Below are 20,364 nucleotides of genomic sequence, written 5' to 3'. Positions count from 1 at the left end.
CATTGAAGTATCAGTCTTTCTCCCCTGCCGTTGAAGCAGAGAGTTATGCTGGAAATGCATGAAGTATCAGTCTTTCTCCTCTGCCGTTGAAGCCGAGAGCTATGCTGGAAATGCATGAAGTATCAGTCTTTCTCCCCTGCCGTTCCTAATATGGAACCTAACATCATGTAACTACAGCAAGGGTTATTTTTCCCTATATGCAACACCTTGCACTTGTCCACATTAAATTTCATCTGCCATTTGGATGCCCAATCTTCCAGTCTTGCAAGATCCTCCTGTGATGTATCACAATCCGCTTGTGATTTAACTACTCTGAATAATTTTGTATCATCCGCAAATTTGATAACCTCACTCATTGTATTCCATTCCAGATCATTTATATATATATATTGAAAAGCACTGGTACAAGTACAGATCCCTGAGACACTCCACTGTTTACCCTTTTCCACTGAGAAAATTGACCATTTAATCCTACTCTCTGTTTCTTGTCTTTTAACCAGTTTGTAATCCACGAAAGGACATCGCCTCCTAACCCACGACTTTTTAGTTTTCTTAGAAGCCTCTCATGAGGGACTTTGTCAAACACCTTCTGAAAATCCAAATAGACTACATCTACCAGTTCACCTTTATCCACATGTTTATTAACCCCTTAAAAAAACAGCAGATTTGTTAGGCAAGACTTCCCTTGGGTAAATCCATGTTGACTGTGTTACATTAAACCATGTCTTTCTATATGTTCTACGATTTTGATCTTTAGAATAGTTTCCACTATTCTTCCCGGCACTGAAGTCAGGCTCACTGGTCTATAGTTACCCAGATCGCCCCTGGAGCCCTTTTTAAATAGTGGGGTTACATTGGCCACCCTCCAGTCTTCAGGTACAATGGATGATTTTAATGATAGGTTACAAATTTTAACTAATAGATCAGAAATTTCATTTTTGAATTCCTTCAGTAGCCTAGGATGCATACCATCCGGTCCAGGTGATTTGCTGCTCTTTAGTTTGTCAATCTGGCCTGCTACATCTTCCCGGTTCACAGTGATTTGGTTCAGTTCGTCTGACTCATCACCCTTGAAAACTATCTCCGGAACTGTTATCTCCCCAACATCCTCATTAGTAAACACGGAAGGAAAGAATTCATTTAGACTTTCTGCAATGGCCTTATCTTCCCTAAGAGCCCCTTTAACCCCTCGGTCATCTAATGGTCCAACTGACTCCCTCACAGGTTTCTTGCTTCAGATATATTTTTTAAAGTTTTAATGAGTTTTTGCCTTTATGGCCAACTTCATTTCAAATTCTCTCTTCCCCTGTCTTATCAATGTTTTACACTTAGCTTGATAATGCTTATGTTTTATCCTATTTTCTTCAGATGGATACTTTTTCCAATATTTGAAGGATGTTTTTTTTGGCTAAAATAGCCTCTTTCACCTCACCTTTTAACCATGATGATAATCATTCTGCCTTCCTTCCACCTTTCTTAATGCGTGGAATACATCTGGACTGTGCCTCTAGGATTATATTTTTAAACAATGTCCATGCCTGTTGAACATTTTAACCTTTGCAGCTGCACCTTTTCAGTTTTTTTCTATTTTCCTCATTTTATCAGTTTCCCTTTTGAAAGTTTAGTGTTAGAGCTGTGGATTTTCTTATTGTAATTAGTTTAAATTTGATCATGTTATGATCACTATTGCCAAGTGGCCCCACCACCGTTACCTCTCTCACCAAATCCTGCGTTCCACTAAGAATTAAATCTAAAATAGAACATAAGAACATGCCATACTGGGTCAGACCAAGGGTCCATCAAGCCCAGCATCCTGTTTTCAACAGTGGCCAATCCAGGCCATAAGAAACTAGCAAGTACCCAAAAACTAAGTCTATTCCATGCTACTGTTGCTAGTAATAGCAGTGGCTATTTTCTAAGTCAACTTAATTAATAGCAGGTAATGGACTTCTTCTCCAATAGCTCCCTCTCTTGTTGGTTCCTGAACCAATTGCTCCATGAAGCAGTCATTTATTACATCCAGGAACTTTATGTCTCTAGCAAGTCCTGATGTTACATTTTCCCAGTCAATATTGGGGTAATTGAAATCTCCCATAATATTGCACTGCCAAATTGGTTAACTTCCCTGATTTCTCCTAGCATTTCATCATCTGTCTGACCATTTTGTCCAGGTGGATGGTAGTATGCGCCTATCACTATACTCAACAAACATGGGATTTCTACCCATATAGATTCTACTGAGCATTTAGTCTCTTGTATGAACTTTATCCTGTTGGACTCTATACCCTCCCAGACATAAAAGCCACACCCCTACCAAGTTGCGCCTGTCTATCATTGCGATATAATTTGTACCCTGATATAGCACTGTCCCATTGGTTATCCTCCTTCCACCAAGTCTCTGTGATACCAATTATGTAAATCTCATCATTTACTGCTGTACACTCTAACTCTCCGATCTTACTTCTTAGACTTCTGGCATTGGCATACAGACATTTCAAAGTGTGTGTTTTGTTTGTATTAACAGCCTGCTTTTCAGTTGTTAGGAATAATTTGGAAATCATTAGCTTCAGTGATTTTTTACATATAGGCACATGGACTACGTTTGCTTTTATTGGAACCTCTCTGTTGGGATGCCCTAACTCTCCTGGTTCATTAGTATCCTTCAAGGATACATTTCTCCAAATCATGCACTGCTGAGTGATTGTCGGCTTTCCCCCTTGTTCTAGTTTAAAAGCTGCTCTATCTCCTTTTTGAAAGTTAGTGCCAGCAGCTTGGTTCCAGTCTAGTAAAGGTGGAGCCCATCCTTTCGGAAAAGTCTCCCCCTGTCCCAAAAGTTTCCCCAGTTCTACAAAACTGAATCCCTCTTCACTGCACCATCGTCTCATCCACGCATTGAAACTCCATAGCTCTGCCTGCCTCTGGGGTCCTGCCTCTGGGAACTTTCTCCCCTTTTCTCTTTCTTTTCACAGTTACATTTTCCCTAACTTCATGATTAAACTCATGGGACTTAGTTTCTTGTCTTTGTATTTATTTTAGATGGGCAAACAGGGAATTTAAAGAGATTTTCCAAGAAGGCGTGTATCTTTGTTGTTCACTTTAACCAACAGGGTTATTCATTTGAATTTGCTCCTTTCTGTCTCTCTCTCTCCTTGCATGGTAGTTAAATGATGGACAGTTTACAGTGATTCAGCTTGTCGGAATGCTTCGTGGAATAGCAGCTGGGATGAAGTACCTTGCGGAGATGAACTATGTCCACCGTGACCTCGCTGCACGTAACATCCTGGTCAATAGTAACCTGGTGTGTAAAGTTTCCGATTTTGGACTCTCCCGCTTCCTGGAGAATGATGCTGCTGATCCCACTTACACCAGTTCACTGGTAAGCAATGGTACTTAAAGGGCTTAAAGCCATCCCCTACCATTCTTTTCTTGCTCTACTACTTCCTGTCTGCAAAGCAGCTATGACTGACTGACATGAGATCGACTGACAAGCCATCGTAGGATTACCTAAACCATAGAATGCAGTCATGACTGCCCCATGTATACACACACACACACACACACACACACACACACACACACTCTCCATCTACTAAACTATCTCTACAGAAAGTACTCTGCCTGTCCATCTGCACATCCATCTGCTGAGCTATTTATTGTCACAGGTAGGTGGGGAGAGAGATGTAGAAAGGAATCACACAGCACAGATGAATGTGAGCCAGAGAAAGACTGTAATATAGAAATGCAGAGGCACACGAAAAGTCTGTGTAACTTAATTAATACCAGGAACCAGAGAAGGCACAATTAACAGCACAGAGAAGCAGTCACTCACAGTTGAATTCCCAAGTAAGTCTAGCCAGTGAAGGAAGGGAAAGGGTTTCGGGTGCTCCAAGGACACAAACAGAGAGAGAACTAGAGCTGGATGCAGACAGGCTTGAGCAAGTTCCACACAAGCAAGCAGTTAGGTGGGAGGCTTAGAGGAGCTCTGGAGGAATTTAAGAAGTCTGTCAAAGGGGAAATTATGTAGACAGGGAATAGGAACCTCTTCCTGTTTCTTGGTTACCTAGTGACTTTTCAGTTTGTTTGACTTAGAAGGCCCTACCTAGTTTTTCCTACAGTATCTATGAGCAACTCCTGTTCTCTGGGCTTGACTATGACATCTGTCTGTTTACACACACACACATACAATCCAAGCTCCTCTTACTCACTCTGCAGCTTTCACTCTGATTTCTCTCTACAGCCCTATTCGTGCACTCCACTCCTCAGACAAGTCTTGCCTACTTATGCCCTTCTCTATTGCCAATTCTCGATTCCGTGCTTTCCATCTGCCTGCACTGTGTGCTTTGAATAGACTTCCTGAGGTGTGTCGTGCTCCCTCTCTCACCCCCCTATTTAAAATCCAATCTTTCTGAGGCTGCTTTTAAATCTTAAGCCTGTTGGTTTGTTGTTGACTTGTATATTTGTCTTAATTAGATCATAAGCTCTGTTGAGCAGGGAATGTCTCTTGTGTGGTGTCTGTACAGCACTGAGTACATCAAGTAGCACTATAGAAATGTTTAGCTCTAGAGGTAGTTCAGCCATAGATCTATATTTCTAGATAGGAGGAGACTCCCTGCGGTGCTTGCAAGCCTGGTGGTACAGTCCTACAAGCCAGTCTTCAAAGAGAAACATTTTGTTGAATTTTCTTAAATACCTTCCCCAAAGCCACGGGTACAGAGGTATCTGCAGAGTTTGCACTGGCTACTGCTCAAGAGTGGTTTACCCCTTCCCTTTCCCAAGTTGAACTCCATAGAGGAGGGATCGAATGTACTGGTGTGCAGTGTTTGCAACAAAATAGGAAATAAAGGCGATATTTCCTATTTTGTTGCATTTTGGGAAGCAAAAATAACAAAAGGAAAACCCACGAAATTTCATATGGTTTTCCTATCATTTTTTTGGAGGGGGGGGAGGATAGGAAGGGCACATCTACTTAAAAAAACAAAAAAAACCAACCCTAATCGTGCCCCAACCCTTCAAGTTTAATTCAATACAACCCCGCCACCCTCCCGACCCCCCCCCCCCCCAAGACTCGCCGAAAGTCCCTGGTGGTCCAGCGGGGAGTGATCTCCTGCTCTCGGGCCGTCGGCTGCTAGTTATCAAAATGGTTGGTGCGGGGGCCGTCCATTGCTCTTACCATGTGACAGAGCCTGACCAATGGCACCGGTGGCCCCTGTCACATGGTAAAGGCAAAGGGCCACTAGTGCTATTTTGATTATTGGCAACCGCCGGCCCGAGAGCAGGAGATTGCTCCTGGGTCACTCGCTGGACCACCAGAGACTTTCGGCAAGTCTTGGGGGGGGGGGGACTCAAGAGTTGGGAATTGTATTTAATTAAATTTGAAGAGTTGGGGCTGGGTTTTTTTGTTGTTTTTTTTTTTTTTACAAAATTGGGACGAAAAACATTTTCCGATCGGGGGGGTGGGCAGCAAACTGGCCCACCCCGGACCCGAAAATGAACTAGCAATGAAAAAGAAATTTAGGGACACCACTAATTTCGAATGCTGAATCCATCACTGATATTGGGAGGGCTCCATCCCATGCCTCTCCCTGGCACTGGTTAGTATGCAAGGGAGGGAGATCTATCCCTCTGCGTCTCCTCGATTCTGGTCAGTAAGCAAGAGAAGAGGGTTTATCCCTGTGCTTCTTCCTTACACTTGTCACTATTCGGGGGGGGGGGGGAGCTGTTCTTCCCCAGCAGGTCAATAACGTGCTGATTAGTGTGTTCTCTCCCAAACAGTTCAGTAATGTGGTGGGAGTGTGGATGGGAGGCAGCATACATTCCTGTCTTCTTCCATGGATAAGTAAAGGGGAAAGGAAGAGGATTTTCAATTCTCCGGGTGTATTTTAATATATTCCAGCCATAACTTTGTAAAGTTGTGTATCGAACAGGGTGGGAAGATCCCCATTAGGTGGACGGCACCAGAGGCTATCACGTACCGGAAGTTTACCTCTGCCAGTGATGTCTGGAGCTACGGCATCGTCATGTGGGAGGTGATGTCGTATGGGGAACGTCCATACTGGGACATGTCCAATCAGGATGTAAGTTTGAAAGACTGGGGAGGGTGAAGGGTGGGGGGATTTCCATGGAGAGTGTTGGAACTTTCACTTGACTTTTGTGTTTTGTTCCTTTTAGGTCATTAATGCTGTGGAGCAGGATTACCGCTTGCCACCTCCCATGGACTGTCCAACAGCGTTACATCAACTTATGCTGGACTGCTGGGTCCGAGACCGGAACCTGCGACCCAAGTTTGCACAGATTGTGAACACCTTGGATAAACTCATCCGCAATGCAGCTAGCCTAAAGGTCTTCAGCAGTGTCCAGTCAAGGTCAGTATCTCCTCATAGAAGCTCATCAAAGTACAATACTGTTCAGCCAGGGTCCGTGCCTGCTCTCCAAGGTTATTAAAAATGACCAGTTATGGTCATTGCATGTGTTTCCTTCTTATAGACATCATCCCTCGCACACACACCTCCTCTCACTTGATGCTTTGAGGGAAGCTGAGAGACTGTGTTTGTAGCAGAGCATTCTGGCCATTCAAGACATGGATAGAAATAAAAAATGTCTGCAGTTAGAGCGCAAGTCAATAAGGAAGAAAAATATTTGACATCTCGTTGGTTTTTTCATCTTTGTTTTAATCTCCTCATTGCTCTTTCTTCTACTTGTTGCATTGGAGGTGGACCCTTGGGCCGAGGTGGGGTTGACGCAACCCATAGGTAGGGACCTACGGGTCCCGACCGGCAGGCGGAGTGGGCTGATAGACACAGGCCGCTGGAGCTTCACCTATACCAGCCCTCGTTCCCCGCAGGTTGAGCCTTTGGGTGCCGGTGCCGGCAGGACTTAGGTGGGCCTCTGTGTGTAGTCGATGTGAGAGTTGGTTCAGCCCAGAGATAGCAGGTGAAAGATGGTACAGTCTTACTCTGGACAGGGTAGTGTCCTAGAAACTCGAGCGCCAATGGAACAGAGACAGACATGGGGCGCTCGAGCAAGAGCAGGCCGAAGCCTGAGTAAACCACATCCAGGGAGTAAGCAGGAGAAGCGTTGAAGAGCATGCTAGAGTCAGAGCTGGCGGCAATATGAAGGCAATGGCAAGCAAGGCTGAGGTCTGATCACAGAGATAGTCAATAGTGTAGTCAGGTGAAGCAGAGATCTGGGTCTGGAAATAGGCAATAGTGTAGTCAGGCGAAGCAGAGATCTGGGTCTGGAGATAGGCAATAGCGTAGTCAGGCGAAGCAGAGGTCTGGGTCTGGAGATAGGCAATAGCGTGGTCAGGCGAAGCAGAGGTCCGGGCTTGGAGAGGCAATGGCGTGGTCAGGCGAAGCAGAGGTCCGGGCTTGGAGGGAGGCAATGGCGTGGTCAGGCGAAGCAGAGTCAGTCCGTGAAATCAATCCGAGGTATGAAGCGAGGTAGGAACAAGGAAACAGGAACCAGGAACAATGAGGAACAGGAACGCAGAGATTGAGATTAATCTCTAGGAGGCAACAAGTACTCAACCAGTGAGGAGACCTGTTGCAAAGGCAATGCTAGGGAGCGGAGCCTGAGCCTAAATACTGTAACTGAGTGACATCATCATTCGGGGCCGCGGCCAGGCTTTCGTCGCGGTCCCTTAAACATCAGTGGTGCGCGCGCGCCTAGCAGCATCTCTCCGCAGGCCATGCAGAGAGGCCCGATGAGAAGTGGTAGCAGGACCAGAAATGCCAGGGACTGTGGCAGGGCCGGAGGCACCGGGGGAGGCCTGAGGATGGAGCTGACGGCTCACCGCCACCAGCGAGGAGGAACCAGGAGCTGGAGTCACTGTAGAAAGGACTGCCGTGGTCTGCCGTGGACGGCACGCGTAACACTACTTGTAATCTGCCTCACAAATAATTTAGCAAATGTGCACATACCCACACGCGCACACATACACAAAACCACTTTCTGCCAGTCCCTGAGCATTAATTATATAATTAATCGTAAACTGCATATATCAAATACATTGGGCTAAGCAGTAAAGGAGCCCATCCCTTAAGCTTTCTTCAGTCTGAGCCTTGGTTTCTGTACACAAATAATTATTAAGAACATGAGACCCCATAGTGGGTCAGACAACAAGCCCAGCATCCTGTCTCCGACAGGGGGCAATCCAGGTCACAGGGACCCGTTAGGGTCCCACAGATTCCATCCAATCCTCCTTGCTCATAGCCAGATAAGAAATGGTTGTTTTCCCAAGTCTGCATGGCTAATGGTTTGTGGATTTTAACTCTGGGAGCTTATCTAAACCCTCACTGCCAGCAAATTCCACAGTTTTAATGTGTGCTGAGTGAAAAAAATGCTTTCTCAGATTTTGTCTTAAACAAGCTACCTATTAGCTTAAAAGAGTGTCCCTGAGTCCTAGTACTATTGGAATGGGTCATAACTGTTTCCTGTTTATATTTTTATTTGATTTACATTCCGCTTTTCAGCACTTCAGAGCAAATAACGTTCAGGTACTGTGGGTATTTCTATATACCTGAGGACACTCAAGCTAAGAGGGTAACTTTAAAAGAAGCACAGGCATACCCATGCATTTTATTTCGTCCGCGCAAGTGTGCGCAAATTTTATAATATACGCCTGGTCGCGCATGTCTGCGCACCTAATTTTAAGCATTTGCACAAGGAAACGTTATTCACATATTTTCCTTAACACCTTTTGGCTGTTACACATGCAAGTCAGCAGATTTTGTTACATGCGCATCTGAAGGAAATGACCATTTTTTAACAATTGTGCAGTCAATCTCTAGGTCTTCAAGACCTCTCTGGTTTATTCAGCCTGCACTCCCCCCAGTTTACCCTGACCCTTCACCCAGTCAATGTTTGGCTATAAAGAGCAATCACTAATGAAACTGCTAATAAGATTAACCCCATGAAAATTAAAGTGATTTTGAATAAAAATAAAAAGTCTAATCCATGGTTTAACGATAGTCTGAAAGAAGCCAAGTGTCAATTACGTAAAAAAGAAAGAATTTGGAAGAAAAAAAAAATGCCGACGCCTTAACTACATATAGGAAACATATGAATTATTATAAGAACTTAATAAAACAAAAAAGGAATATTACAGTAAGAAAATTATTAGCTACGCTAATAGCCCTAGAATACTTTTTCAGATCGTCAAGCAATTAACTAATGATCCACTAGTTAATGCTAACTCAAATAACAATGAACTTTGCCAAGAATTAGCAGATTTCTTCAAAAGCAAAATAGAAAGAATTAAGATAGATCTGGATAATACTCCTACACAGGAAATTAAACTGATATGAAAAGATATAAGTTGGTCCTCCTTTGAGGAAGTTTCATCTCTAGAAATTGAAACTATAATCAATAAGCTAAACCCTGCTAATCATCCAGACGATGCAATTTCTAACATGACGTTGAAGCAAATTTCAGTACTAATTGCTCCACACATAACAAAAATAATTAATAAATCTTTAATTGAAGGTTGTGTACCAGACAAACTTAAAAAAGCAATTATAAAACCTATTCTGAAAAAAAATAATTTGGACCCAGAAATTCTAAACAATTACCGACCAATCTCTATTCTGTCATTTCTGGCGACAGTAATTGAAAAAGTAGTTTTAAATCAACTTAATGATCATATTGAAGCTAATGACATTCTTTATCCAACTCAGTTTGGTTTTCGAAAAAATTTTAGTACTGAAACCCTATTGCTAGCTCTATCAGACACCATATTAAAAGACTTTGATCAAGGACAACGCTATCTATTAATCCTTTTGGACTTATCAGCAGCTTATGACACCGTGAATCATTTCATTTTAATTAATAGACTGTCAGAAATAGGAATTAAAAACAAAGTATTGGAATGGGTTTTCTGCATATCTTTCAAATAGATCATACCAAGTTTTTATTAATAATTCTTACTTAAATACTGTTACTTGAAACAGGAGTTCCCCAGGGCTCTGCCCTTTCGGCTACCTTATTAAACGTGTATATGTTGCCAATGTGTCAATTATTGTCAAGCATGCAACTCAATTATTATATATATGCAGACGATATTCAGATCGTACTACCAGTAAATGATTCAATTGATAAGACTTTCAAACTTGCCAATATATATTTAAACATTATTAAGCAGCTACTAAATCAAATGAAATTGAGCCTTAACTGTGAAGAAACAGAAATCATGTTGTTGGAGCGTAAAATTTCAACAGTCTATCAAACTAAGGTATTTAACATAGAGAATGTGCCCATTGCACTAGGGAATAAAGTTAGAGATTTAGGTGTCTGGCTCGATCCTGAACTTACATTTAAAAAACATATTGCAATAAAAATTCAGGAAGGTTACTACAAATTATTAGTGCTTAAACACCTGAAACCTTTATTAAATCATGAGGAATTTAGAACTGTGTTACAAGCACTAATTTTCACAAATCTAGATTATTGCAACTCTTTGTTGTTGGGTCTTCCAAAAACATCAATTAGACCTCTTCAGATTTTACAGAATTCTGCTGCCAGACTTATCTCTGGCACTAATAAAAAAGATCATATTACCCCCCAGTCCTTGCCGAGTTACATTGGTTACCAATCGAATTTAGAATTCAATATAAAACTTTATGCCTAATACATAAAGCGGTCTATGCCGAACAAGTTGACTGGAGGAATGCGGTCATTCGCATTCACACTCCCCAACGAAATTTGCGATCAGCAGGCAAAGGTCTTCTCATAATTCCCTCGGTTTCTACAGCCAGACTTACATCTGTTAGAGAAAGGGCTGTGTCATTAGCGGGACCAGGCCTTTGGAATTCACTACCCGTCGAATTAAGGCGCCAAGGTAATTTAAAAGAGTTCAAGAAAGCTCTAAAAACCTGGTTATACGTGCAAGCTTTTCAAGTAGCAGCCAGTTAGAAGCATTATTTTATTTATTTTACTTCAGTTGTTTTACAATTTTGGTTTAAGTATTACTTTTTTATGATTGATTTTCTTGCTTTTTATGAATTTATTGTTTTTTATTTTCTTTTTATGTTTTTTATGTTATTATTATTTTAAGATACATTGTTAACCGGTGTGAAGGTATGTACCAACACTGGTATAGAAAAAACTAACTAAATAAAAATAAATAAATAAATTCTTGCTTGCTCCTGATAATTAGCAGAAGTAAACATGTGCGGGTAAAAGCCCTACACATACCACATTGGCAGGTTTTAAAATCTTGACTTATGAGTGTAAATGTGCCCCCTTTTTACATATGTTCTGTTGCTCACGCATGCGCATATATGCATATGCTTTGCTGCTTTTAAATATGAGTTTATGATCAGCCCATATACTCATTTAAAGGAGCCTTTTTATCAAGCAACTCTTGAAATTCACCTGTAAGTTTGTGCCTGAAATGACGGAGAGTAAAGTGACTTGCCTAAGGTCACATGTAGCGGCAGTGGGATTTGAACCCTGGTTTCCCCCTTCTCTAGCCATTAGGCTGCCATCCCACACCTGATTATAGAGACCTATCATATATATTGCCTCTCAGCCATCTCCTCACCAGGCTGAAGAATCTTAACCTTTTTAGCCTTTCTTCATAGGGGAATTGTAGACTGAAGTGTGAGCAACGCAAAATAAATGTATCCAACTCATACTGAGTATAGAGTAGCTACCAAATTTCAAGCTGCATTATGTGATCGCAGTGGAGGATCAAATGCTAAGCTGCAACTAGAGGGATAAAATCAGGACATTTCTAATATTTTAGCTGTCCCTCTCCTTCCTGTACAATATCCCAGAAATCTGAACAGTTGAGAGAAAATTAGGACGTTTGGCAGCCCTATGTGTGATATTGTTGCGACCGTCGCTGCCTGACTTCTTCACTCCGCCTTCTTTACCTCTGTGGCGACTCCCTCCAGGTCTGAAGGATGGCTGGCTGCCGCGGCATCTCCCTACCGTCTCTCTCCAGCGTCCCTGGACCAACTCTACGCTGCAGATCCGCCATGTTGCCTGAAGCCTAGGACGCGCACGCTCCGAGTGAAGTACCAACAAGGGCGCGAACATCAGGGGCGTCCCCCTGAGATGACGTCATCCGCTTCCGATATTTAAAGGTCTCTGATATCGCTGACAAACGAGTTAGCACGGGTTAGGACAAGGTTTACTCAGGTTACCCTGCCTAAGCTACTCTGCCTCCTCGGACTTACCAGAGGTACCCGTTCCTCGGGGGCCTCGCTCTCTCTTAGCTTTTCAGGTTACAGACAGGAACCAGTACTTGCTCCTCGAGGGCCCTCATTCCTGACTATCTTCTGATTCTCTTCTGCCTGGAAGTCATCACTGCCTATATCATTGTGAGTTACCATCGCTCTGTCAGAGCTTTCCCTGGAACCAGGTACTCGCTCCTCAAGGGCCTATCCTTTCCAGCTCCTGAGCTCCCTGAGACCATTATGTGAGTGTTGTCATCTAAGTTCTGTTCACGAAGTCTGCATACCCTGCCTACTCACTGTCTACAGTTTCTCAACAGTTCAGCCATCCAGGGATCGCTGTTCCAGTATCTGAGGGACTTCAGCCCTGCCAGGCACTTCAGCTCACTACTGCCACCTCTGGTGGTTTCAAGACCTGTTTAATAAAAGAGCTAGTGTGTGTCTGTCTCCATACTCTAAGCCTAGCCGGTGGTCCCTCTCGGGATCTTCCCCCGGGGGCGTGGTCATGTGCCACCAGCCCAAGGATCCACCCACTACTATCTCCAGCAGTCTATAACAACAGATTGCTACTCCATCTACGGAATACATCAGATTGCTACTGCTATCTGATTGCTCCTCCCATCAGCATAGTGGATTATGACAGATTGCTAACTCTATGTATAGGTAGGCCTCTGAACCTTGGGCCAGATTCCCTGTATCTCTTCTGTACATAGACACAGCTGTTTAAGGCCCTGATCCTTGGATTGGGCCCACTGCGCCTCTGATGTACATAGATCTGTGTAGTACTACTATTAGTAATAAGGTAACCGGAAAAAAATATCTAGCTTTCAGGTCGATACAGTAACGTGCGGTTAAAGATTCCCCGTCTGTAACGTGCTGGGAGCGCACAATACAGACGAGTAAGGCGATCCAGCGATACAGTCTCCAGTTTCACGCGTCCTTAGCGCTTCCTAAAATAGACTCATAACCCTTTCCGCACCCAGCATGTAAATGAACGAAAAAGCTGTATAATGAAGGAATTAGCTATTCCCCTCCGATACTGTAACAGGCGCTGATATTATCTCCTCAGTAACCCGCTGTTTTGCCGCGGCCTTAACGTGCTAGTTTACCGCCTCCCCCTAGTAGGAGTTAGAGAGTGTAAAAAACATTGCTTACCTGCCCTGGTCCTGTCCGGTCTCCGGTGTAGCCCCAGTCCGGTCTCTTGCAGCCCCGTCCGGTCCCCTCCTCCCGAAGCAAAAAAAAAAACAAAACGAAAAAGTAGCAAGGCTCGGGCCTGCTACGGCAGTCCCTTCTCCCTTCCTCCCGATTTCGCACGGGCATCCATCCAGGCAGAGGGAGCGGGCGGCGAAACGGTCTCTGGTTCCCTCTGCCTGGATGAACGTACGGCCCCCGCCGGAATGAATGCCCGTGCGATTTTGGCGCTCATGGCACGAAAAAGTAGCAAGGCTCGGGCCTGCTACGGCAGTCCCTTCTCCCTTCCTCCCGATTTCGCACGGGCATTCATCCAGGCAGAGGGAACCGGTGGCGAAAACGGCCCACGGTTCCCTCTGCCTGGATGAATGCACGGCCACCGGCAGTGAAGGAATGGCCGTGCGATTTCAGCGCTGAAAGCAGTCACGGCATGTGACTGCCTTCAGCGCTGAAATCGCACGGCCATTCATCCAGGCAGAGGGAGCCGGCGGTCGTCGGCTCCGGGGGGCGGGTGGGCCTTGGGCGGCGGCAGCGGCGGCGGGGTCCGGGGGGGCCTTGGGCGGGTAGGCGCGTGTTCGATCGGGCGGGTAGGCGGCAGCGGCGGCGGGATCCGGGGGGGCCTTGGGCCCGTAGGCGCGTGTTCGATCGGGCGGGTAGGCGGCGGGATCCGGCTGGGCGCGTGTTCAAACGAGGCCGCGGGCCGGGTCACACAGGCGCTCATTCATCCAGGCGGAGGAGCCGGTGGCGAAAGCAGCCTCCGGCAGCCCCCACCTGCAGTGAATGAATGCGCGCCTGTGCGACCCGTGCGATTCGGTGAGCGCCGAATCGCACGGGTCGCACAGGCGCGCATTCATTCACTGCAGGTGGGGGCTGCCGGAGGCTGCTTTCGCACCGGCTCCTCCGCCTGGATGAATGCGCGCCTGTGTGACCCGGCCCGCGGCCTCGTTTGAACACGCGTCCAGCCGGATCCCGCCGCCTACCCGCCCGATCGAACACGCGCCTACCCGCCCAAGGCCCCCCGGATCCCGCCGCCGCTGCTGCCGCCACCCAAGGCCCACCCGCCCCCCGGATCCCGCTGCCGCCCTACCCGCCCGATCGAACACGCGCCTACCCGTCCAAGGCCCCCCCGGATCCCGCCGCCGCTGCTGCCGCCACCCAAGGCCCACCCGCCCCCGGATCCCGCTGCCGCCTACCCGCCCGATCGAACACGCGCCTACCCGTCCAAGGCCCCCCCCGGATCCCGCCGCCGCTGTCGCCTACCCACCCGATCGAACACACGCCTACCCGCCCAAGGCCCCCCCGGATTCCCGCCGCCGCTGCCGCCGCCCAAGGCCCCCCGAATCCCGCCGCCGCTGCCGCCTACTCGCCCGATCAAACACGCGCCTACCCGCCCAAGGCCCCCCCGGATCCCGCCGCCACTGCCGCCTACCCGCCCGATCGAACACGCGCCTACCCGCCCAAGGCCCACCCGCCCCCCGGATGCCGCTGCCGCCTACCCGCCCGATGGAACACCCGGCTCCCGCCGCCGCCCGCCTGGACCCACGCGGCCCTCCGGCTCCCGCCGCTGCCTGGATGACCGCACGAAAGTGACAGGTATTTAAACATTTTTTTTTTTAACACTCAGGTTTTTACATATTTTTGGTTTTTTGGGTTTTTTTTACACTTCCTGGTGCCTGTCATTTCAAATGTCATTTGAAATGACATTTGAAATGACAGGTACCAGCGCACCCAGGTTACTGTATAGGCGCTGTATTAAGCGCCTATACAGTAAAATGGGTTGCGCGGGCCTAACCCTTCCCTAACGCTTCACAGCCTCGGCATGCATTTGCATGCAATTAGAAGAGAGTATCAGGCGCTAAGTCAAGAGAGCTGTGCGTGCGGGGAGGAAGGGTGCGCCTGACACTGCCGCACTGTTTCTACCGCGGCCTTACTGTATCGACCTGTAAATTAGTTGGGATATTCAGCCACACTGCTGAGTATACCCGGATTTTTAGTTAGCCATAGAAGTTTATATGGCTAACTTTAGACCTGCTCATTAGCAGATCCAACATAGGGGCCGAGGCAGTAAAACACACGCTCATACTGAACGCCCGTTGACCTAATGCGTATATAGCCACTACCCCTGGGCGCCTGATGCAGAATTTTAAATGAGAGGCTGCATAAAAAGGGCGACTAAAGGAGAATTATCAGGCATTTAATATTAATTTATTCATGCCGTCACTTACTGCCGTTTGGTCCATTCACTGTCGCATGTCAGGGAAAGGACCAGTCCGCTTTCAGAAGGCTGTCCCGAAAGGGGATTGTTTCTTTTAATGACAAGTATCATTGAAAAGGACCAATTGGAAACAGCCCTGCTGGAGGAGAGTCTCCGGCACGGGTTCCTGGACAGGGGGAGATTTTGGGTCTGGCAAGCGCTTTTTAAGACACAGACTGTTACGTGTGCCGCCCATGGCAGACCCGCAGTGCGGCCCTCTCATTTTCTTGTATGGACTCCAGCTCCTGGTTCCTCTTCACTGGCGGCAGTGGGCCGCCAGCTTCGACCTCGGGTCGCCTCCGGTGCCTCCAGCTCTGCCATGGTCCCCAGTGTTGCCAGCCTAGATGTCCCTGCTCATCGGGCCTCTCTGTGTGGCCCGCGGAGAGACACCGCCATCGGTGCCGCGCCCCTCCCTAGGCGCATCGTTGATTCTTTAAAGGGCCTGTGGCAGGAACCTGACCACGGCCCGGATGCTGACGTCAGACTCTTCAGCATATATAAGCTCAGGCCTCGCTCCATAGAGTCGCCTTTGCAACAGGTCTCCTCATACTCCTTGTACTCATTGCTGATAGAGAATCATCTCTACGTTGTGTTTCTGTCTCCTGTGGTTCCCGGTTCCTGTCTTCCTCGTTCCTGCCCTATCTATATGTTGGACTGACTTTCTGGATTTCGACTCTGCTTTGTTTGACTACTCTTCAGCCTGTTTCCAACCCCAGATCTTTGCTACGTTTGACTACGCCTGCCTTCTCCGTGCCCTGACCATTGCCTTGATCGACTATGCTACAGATTACTCCATGTCCAGAGTTCTACATTGCTTGCCACGACCTTCGTTTGCCGCCAGCCCTGATTCCAGCCTGTCAGTGACGTCCCGTCCAGCCTATCTCCTGGACGTGGACTTACAAGGCCTCAGCCTTTCTTTGCTTAGGCGCCTCTAGTCACCGCCTGTTCCATTGGTGCCTGAGATCCTGTACCGAACCCTGTCCAGGGTAAGACTACGCCACCTATTGACTGCTGTCTCTGGGCTGAACCATCTTACGTCACGAACCAACCTCAAGGCCCACCTAAGTCCTGCCGGCCACGGCACCCAAAGGCTCAACCCGAGGGGAACGAGGGCTGGTATAGGTGAAGCTCCAGCGGCCTCTATCTTCTGCCCACTGCACCTGCTGACGGTGGGGACCCGTAGGTCCCTACCTATGGGTTGCGTCAACCCCACCTCGACGCAACACAGACCTGTCGGCAAATACATCATTTCAGGTAGAGAACCCCCAGGTCTGGACCTGGGCTGCTCGGCCCATCAGGCCAGACTTGGCGGGTTGGGGGGAGACTTAGTCAAGCATTAAATTTCCTGTGGTAGGAGACTAGCTAGGCAGTCTCTTGCTTAGCACATCTCCTTGCATTAGCCAAACAAGAAGCTCCTTCTCGGAATGCTCCCCCTTGCATTAGCCTCCTTGCATTAGCCAAATAGGAAGCTCCTTCTTGGAATGCTCCCCCTTGCATTAGCTTCCTTGCATTAGCCAAATAAGAAGCTCCTTCTTGGAATGCCCCCATCCTGCCCACCACTTAGCCGCATAAATAGTTATCCAGCTCAGTAGTGGCTGCCGAACATGGCTGGATATTCAGATGTCACCACTTAGCTGGTTAAATTTGAACTTATCTGGCTGAATGGTGCTGAATATTGACCTCATATTTATTTGTTACATGCTTTACTACCAATAGTGTCCAAACCATGATACAGCAATAGCAGTAAGCTACACCAAAATTATAAAATCATAAAAATACACATATGCTCCTTGTGCAACATAAGAACTTGCCATATTGAGTCAGACCGAGGGACCACCAAGCCCAGTATCCTGTTTCCAACAATGGCCAAACCAAGTTACAAGTACCTGGCATGATCCCAGATACAAATAGATCCCATGCTGCTATCGCGCAGTGATAAGTAGTGGGTATTTCTGAAGTCTACTTGGTTACTAGAGACATAGAATTGATGGCAGCAAAGGACCAAAGAGACCAGTCCCAGCAAGCTTATGGTAGCATCAGCCAACCCATACAGGACTACCCTATAATGATAGCATCAGGGGGGTAGCATCTGCCATGCCGTACAAGTTACCCCCATACTTAGTTTCCCTTGTTGGTTGCTGTCTGAGTCCAGTTCCCCATTATCTCTTATCTCTTGCTGTCGAAGCAGAGAGCAATGTTGGAGTTACATCATAAGGCTTATTGGTTAAGGGTAGTAACAGTCGCATCAGCAAGTTACCCACATGCGCTCTTTTCCTCATTTCCATCCTCTAGCCTTTAGGGATCCACAGTATTCATCCCTTGCCCCTTTGAAATCTTTCACCATTTTTGTTTTCACCACCTCCTCCGGAAGGGCATTCCAGGCATCCTCCACCCTCCTTACATGAAGAAATATTTCCTGACATTGGATCTGAGTTGTCCTCCCTGGAGTTTTCATTTTGTGACCCCTAGTTCTACTGATTTATTTCCAAAGGCGAAGGTTTGTCGAATGTACATCATTAAAACCTTTCAGATATCTGAAGGTCTGTGTCATATTCCCCTGCATCTCCTCTTCTCCAGGGTATACATATTTAGGTCTTTCAACCTCTCCTCATAAGTCAATTGATAGAGACCCCCCCCCCCCCCATTTTTGTTACCCTTCTCTGGACCGCCTCGATCCTGTCTCTGTCCCTTTTGAGATACAGTCTCCAGAACTGAACACAATATTCCAGGTGAGGCCTCACCAATGACAAGGGGATTATCACCTTCTTTTTCTTACTGGTTATTCCTCTCTTTATGCAGCCCAGTATTTTTCTGGCTTTAACTATCGCCTTGTCGCATTGCTTCGCTGTCTTTAGATCGCTAGACAGTATCACCCAAGGTCCCTCTCTTGCTCCGTGCACAACCCCCCATCACATACAGTTCTTTTGGATTATCACACCCCAGAAGCATGACTCTGCACTTCTTGGCTTTGAATCCCAGCTGCCATATCTTCGACCACTGTTCAGGCTTCCTTAAATCACATCTCATTTTCTCTACTCCTTCCAGTGTGTCCACTGTTGCAGAATTTAGTATCATCCGCAAAAAAGACAAACTTTTCTTTCTATTCCTTCCGTAATGTCGTTCACAAAGATGTTGAACAGGACCAGTCCCAATACTGATCCTTGCAGCACTCCGCTTAACTCCATTGTCTCTTCAGAGAAAGTTCCATTTACCATCACATGCTATCTTCTATCCATGAACCAGTTTTTTGTAATCCATGCCACTACCTTGGCACTCACTCCAAAGCTTCTCATTTTATTCACAAGCCTCTTATGTGGGACTGTATAAAAAACTTTGCTGAAATCCAAGTAGATCACATTGAGTGCTCTTCCACGATCCAGATCTTTAGTCACCCAATCAAAAAAATCATTCAGATTTGTCTGACAGGACCTTTCTCTGGTGAATCCATGCTGCCTCTGGTCCAGCAATCCTTCATATTATAGATAGTTTATTATTCTTTCCTTCAGTAGAGTCTACATTAATTTTCCCACCACCAAGGTGAGACTAATCAGCCTGCAGTTTCCAGCCTCCTTTCTGCTACCACTCTTGTAAATTGGGACCTCCACCGCTCTTCTCCAATCACTTGGCACCACTCCCGTTTCTAGGGATCTATTGAACAGGTCGTGCAGCGGACCTGCCAGCACATCTTGTTGGTTACTGCTTTTCTTGGACTTGTTTTGTGCTTTCATCAGCTGATTTTTGTTATCCCCTTCACCCATTCCATTTGTATTGGGGGGGTGACATTCCAATGTCCTTCTGTCACCCCCTATTATTAACTTCTCTTTCAAGAGTTTATCCAAACCTTTTTTTAAACCCAGCTACAGTAAGTGCCTTAACCACATCCTCCACCAATGAATTACAGAGCTTAATTGTGCATTGCATATTCTTTAAATGGAATAGTGCAGATTCAATTATCTAATAAAGGGGTGATTAATCAAGCCACAGTAGCGCTGTAACGTGCATAATATCACTCGATATACATGATATTTTGCATCTCCCTGCCCAGGTTCTCTCCCCTATTGAAATGACCAACTTTGCAAACAATTTGCATGCATGAATAATGCAAATACATGCAAAGGTCATGCATAGGAATCCTTTGCACATATTTTATCAAAGCTGACCGAGAAGGTGGTCAGCCATGATAAAAACACCTCTTGGAGAAACAGTAAATGTGAGGTGGGAGGCCCAGGACACTAACACTGCTCCTGAGGCTTCCGCTTCACATTAAAGTGTCAACAAATCCCCACAAAAAAATAGGCTAACAGGGAGGTTGAGTGTGGGGGTCAGTGCTGACTCCTGTCTCAACTTGGGGCCACCACTTGATGATGCCTCGATTCCTCCCAAAATGTAAACAAAAAAATGCACCCATGTGGTGATGGCCTCCGAAATCCCTCAAATAAAATAGAGGCACCAGCCCCCCCTAATCAAACCTCAAGCTCCCCACCTCAAGTGTAAAAAAAATAATGCTCCAGGGCCCTAACCCAAACCCCCCTCCTTCAGAACCTTAACACAGATTCCGCATTGGGGCCAGGTGCATCCTTGCACCCGGCCCGGTTTGGTGCCTTTTTCCAAAATGGTGTCGACCTGTCCTTGCCCCACCAATGTGACTTTGGGGGGAATCAGGGCCACCTTGATTGATGGGCCCTGGGTTGAGATGGGGGGCAGCCCTGACCCCTGCTCAATTTCTCCGTTTTCCTGCTATTT

At 46.5% G+C, this 20,364-nt stretch overlaps 1 protein-coding gene across 3 annotated transcripts in view; it reads left to right on the top strand.

Annotated features, from left to right (window-relative positions):
• Positions 1-20,364, top strand: part of EPHB3 (EPH receptor B3) — a 549,940-nt gene that overhangs the window by 415,600 nt on the left and 113,976 nt on the right. For 2 of the 3 annotated variants that reach the window (XM_029615678.1, XM_029615676.1), the window contains exons 12-14: positions 3,161-3,376; positions 5,910-6,074; positions 6,169-6,362. In XM_029615678.1, the coding sequence (XP_029471538.1) occupies positions 3,161-3,376; positions 5,910-6,074; positions 6,169-6,362 (575 nt within the window). The remainder of the gene's footprint in view (positions 1-3,160; positions 3,377-5,909; positions 6,075-6,168; positions 6,363-20,364) is intronic. The other variant, XM_029615677.1, reaches the window with a different exon arrangement.

The sequence above is a fragment of the Rhinatrema bivittatum genome, chromosome 9, assembly GCF_901001135.1.
Source record: "Rhinatrema bivittatum chromosome 9, aRhiBiv1.1, whole genome shotgun sequence".
Lineage (NCBI taxonomy): Eukaryota > Metazoa > Chordata > Amphibia > Gymnophiona > Rhinatrematidae > Rhinatrema > Rhinatrema bivittatum.
Note: the sequence above shows the minus strand (reverse complement) of the source record. Positions and strands in the feature narration are given on the sequence as shown.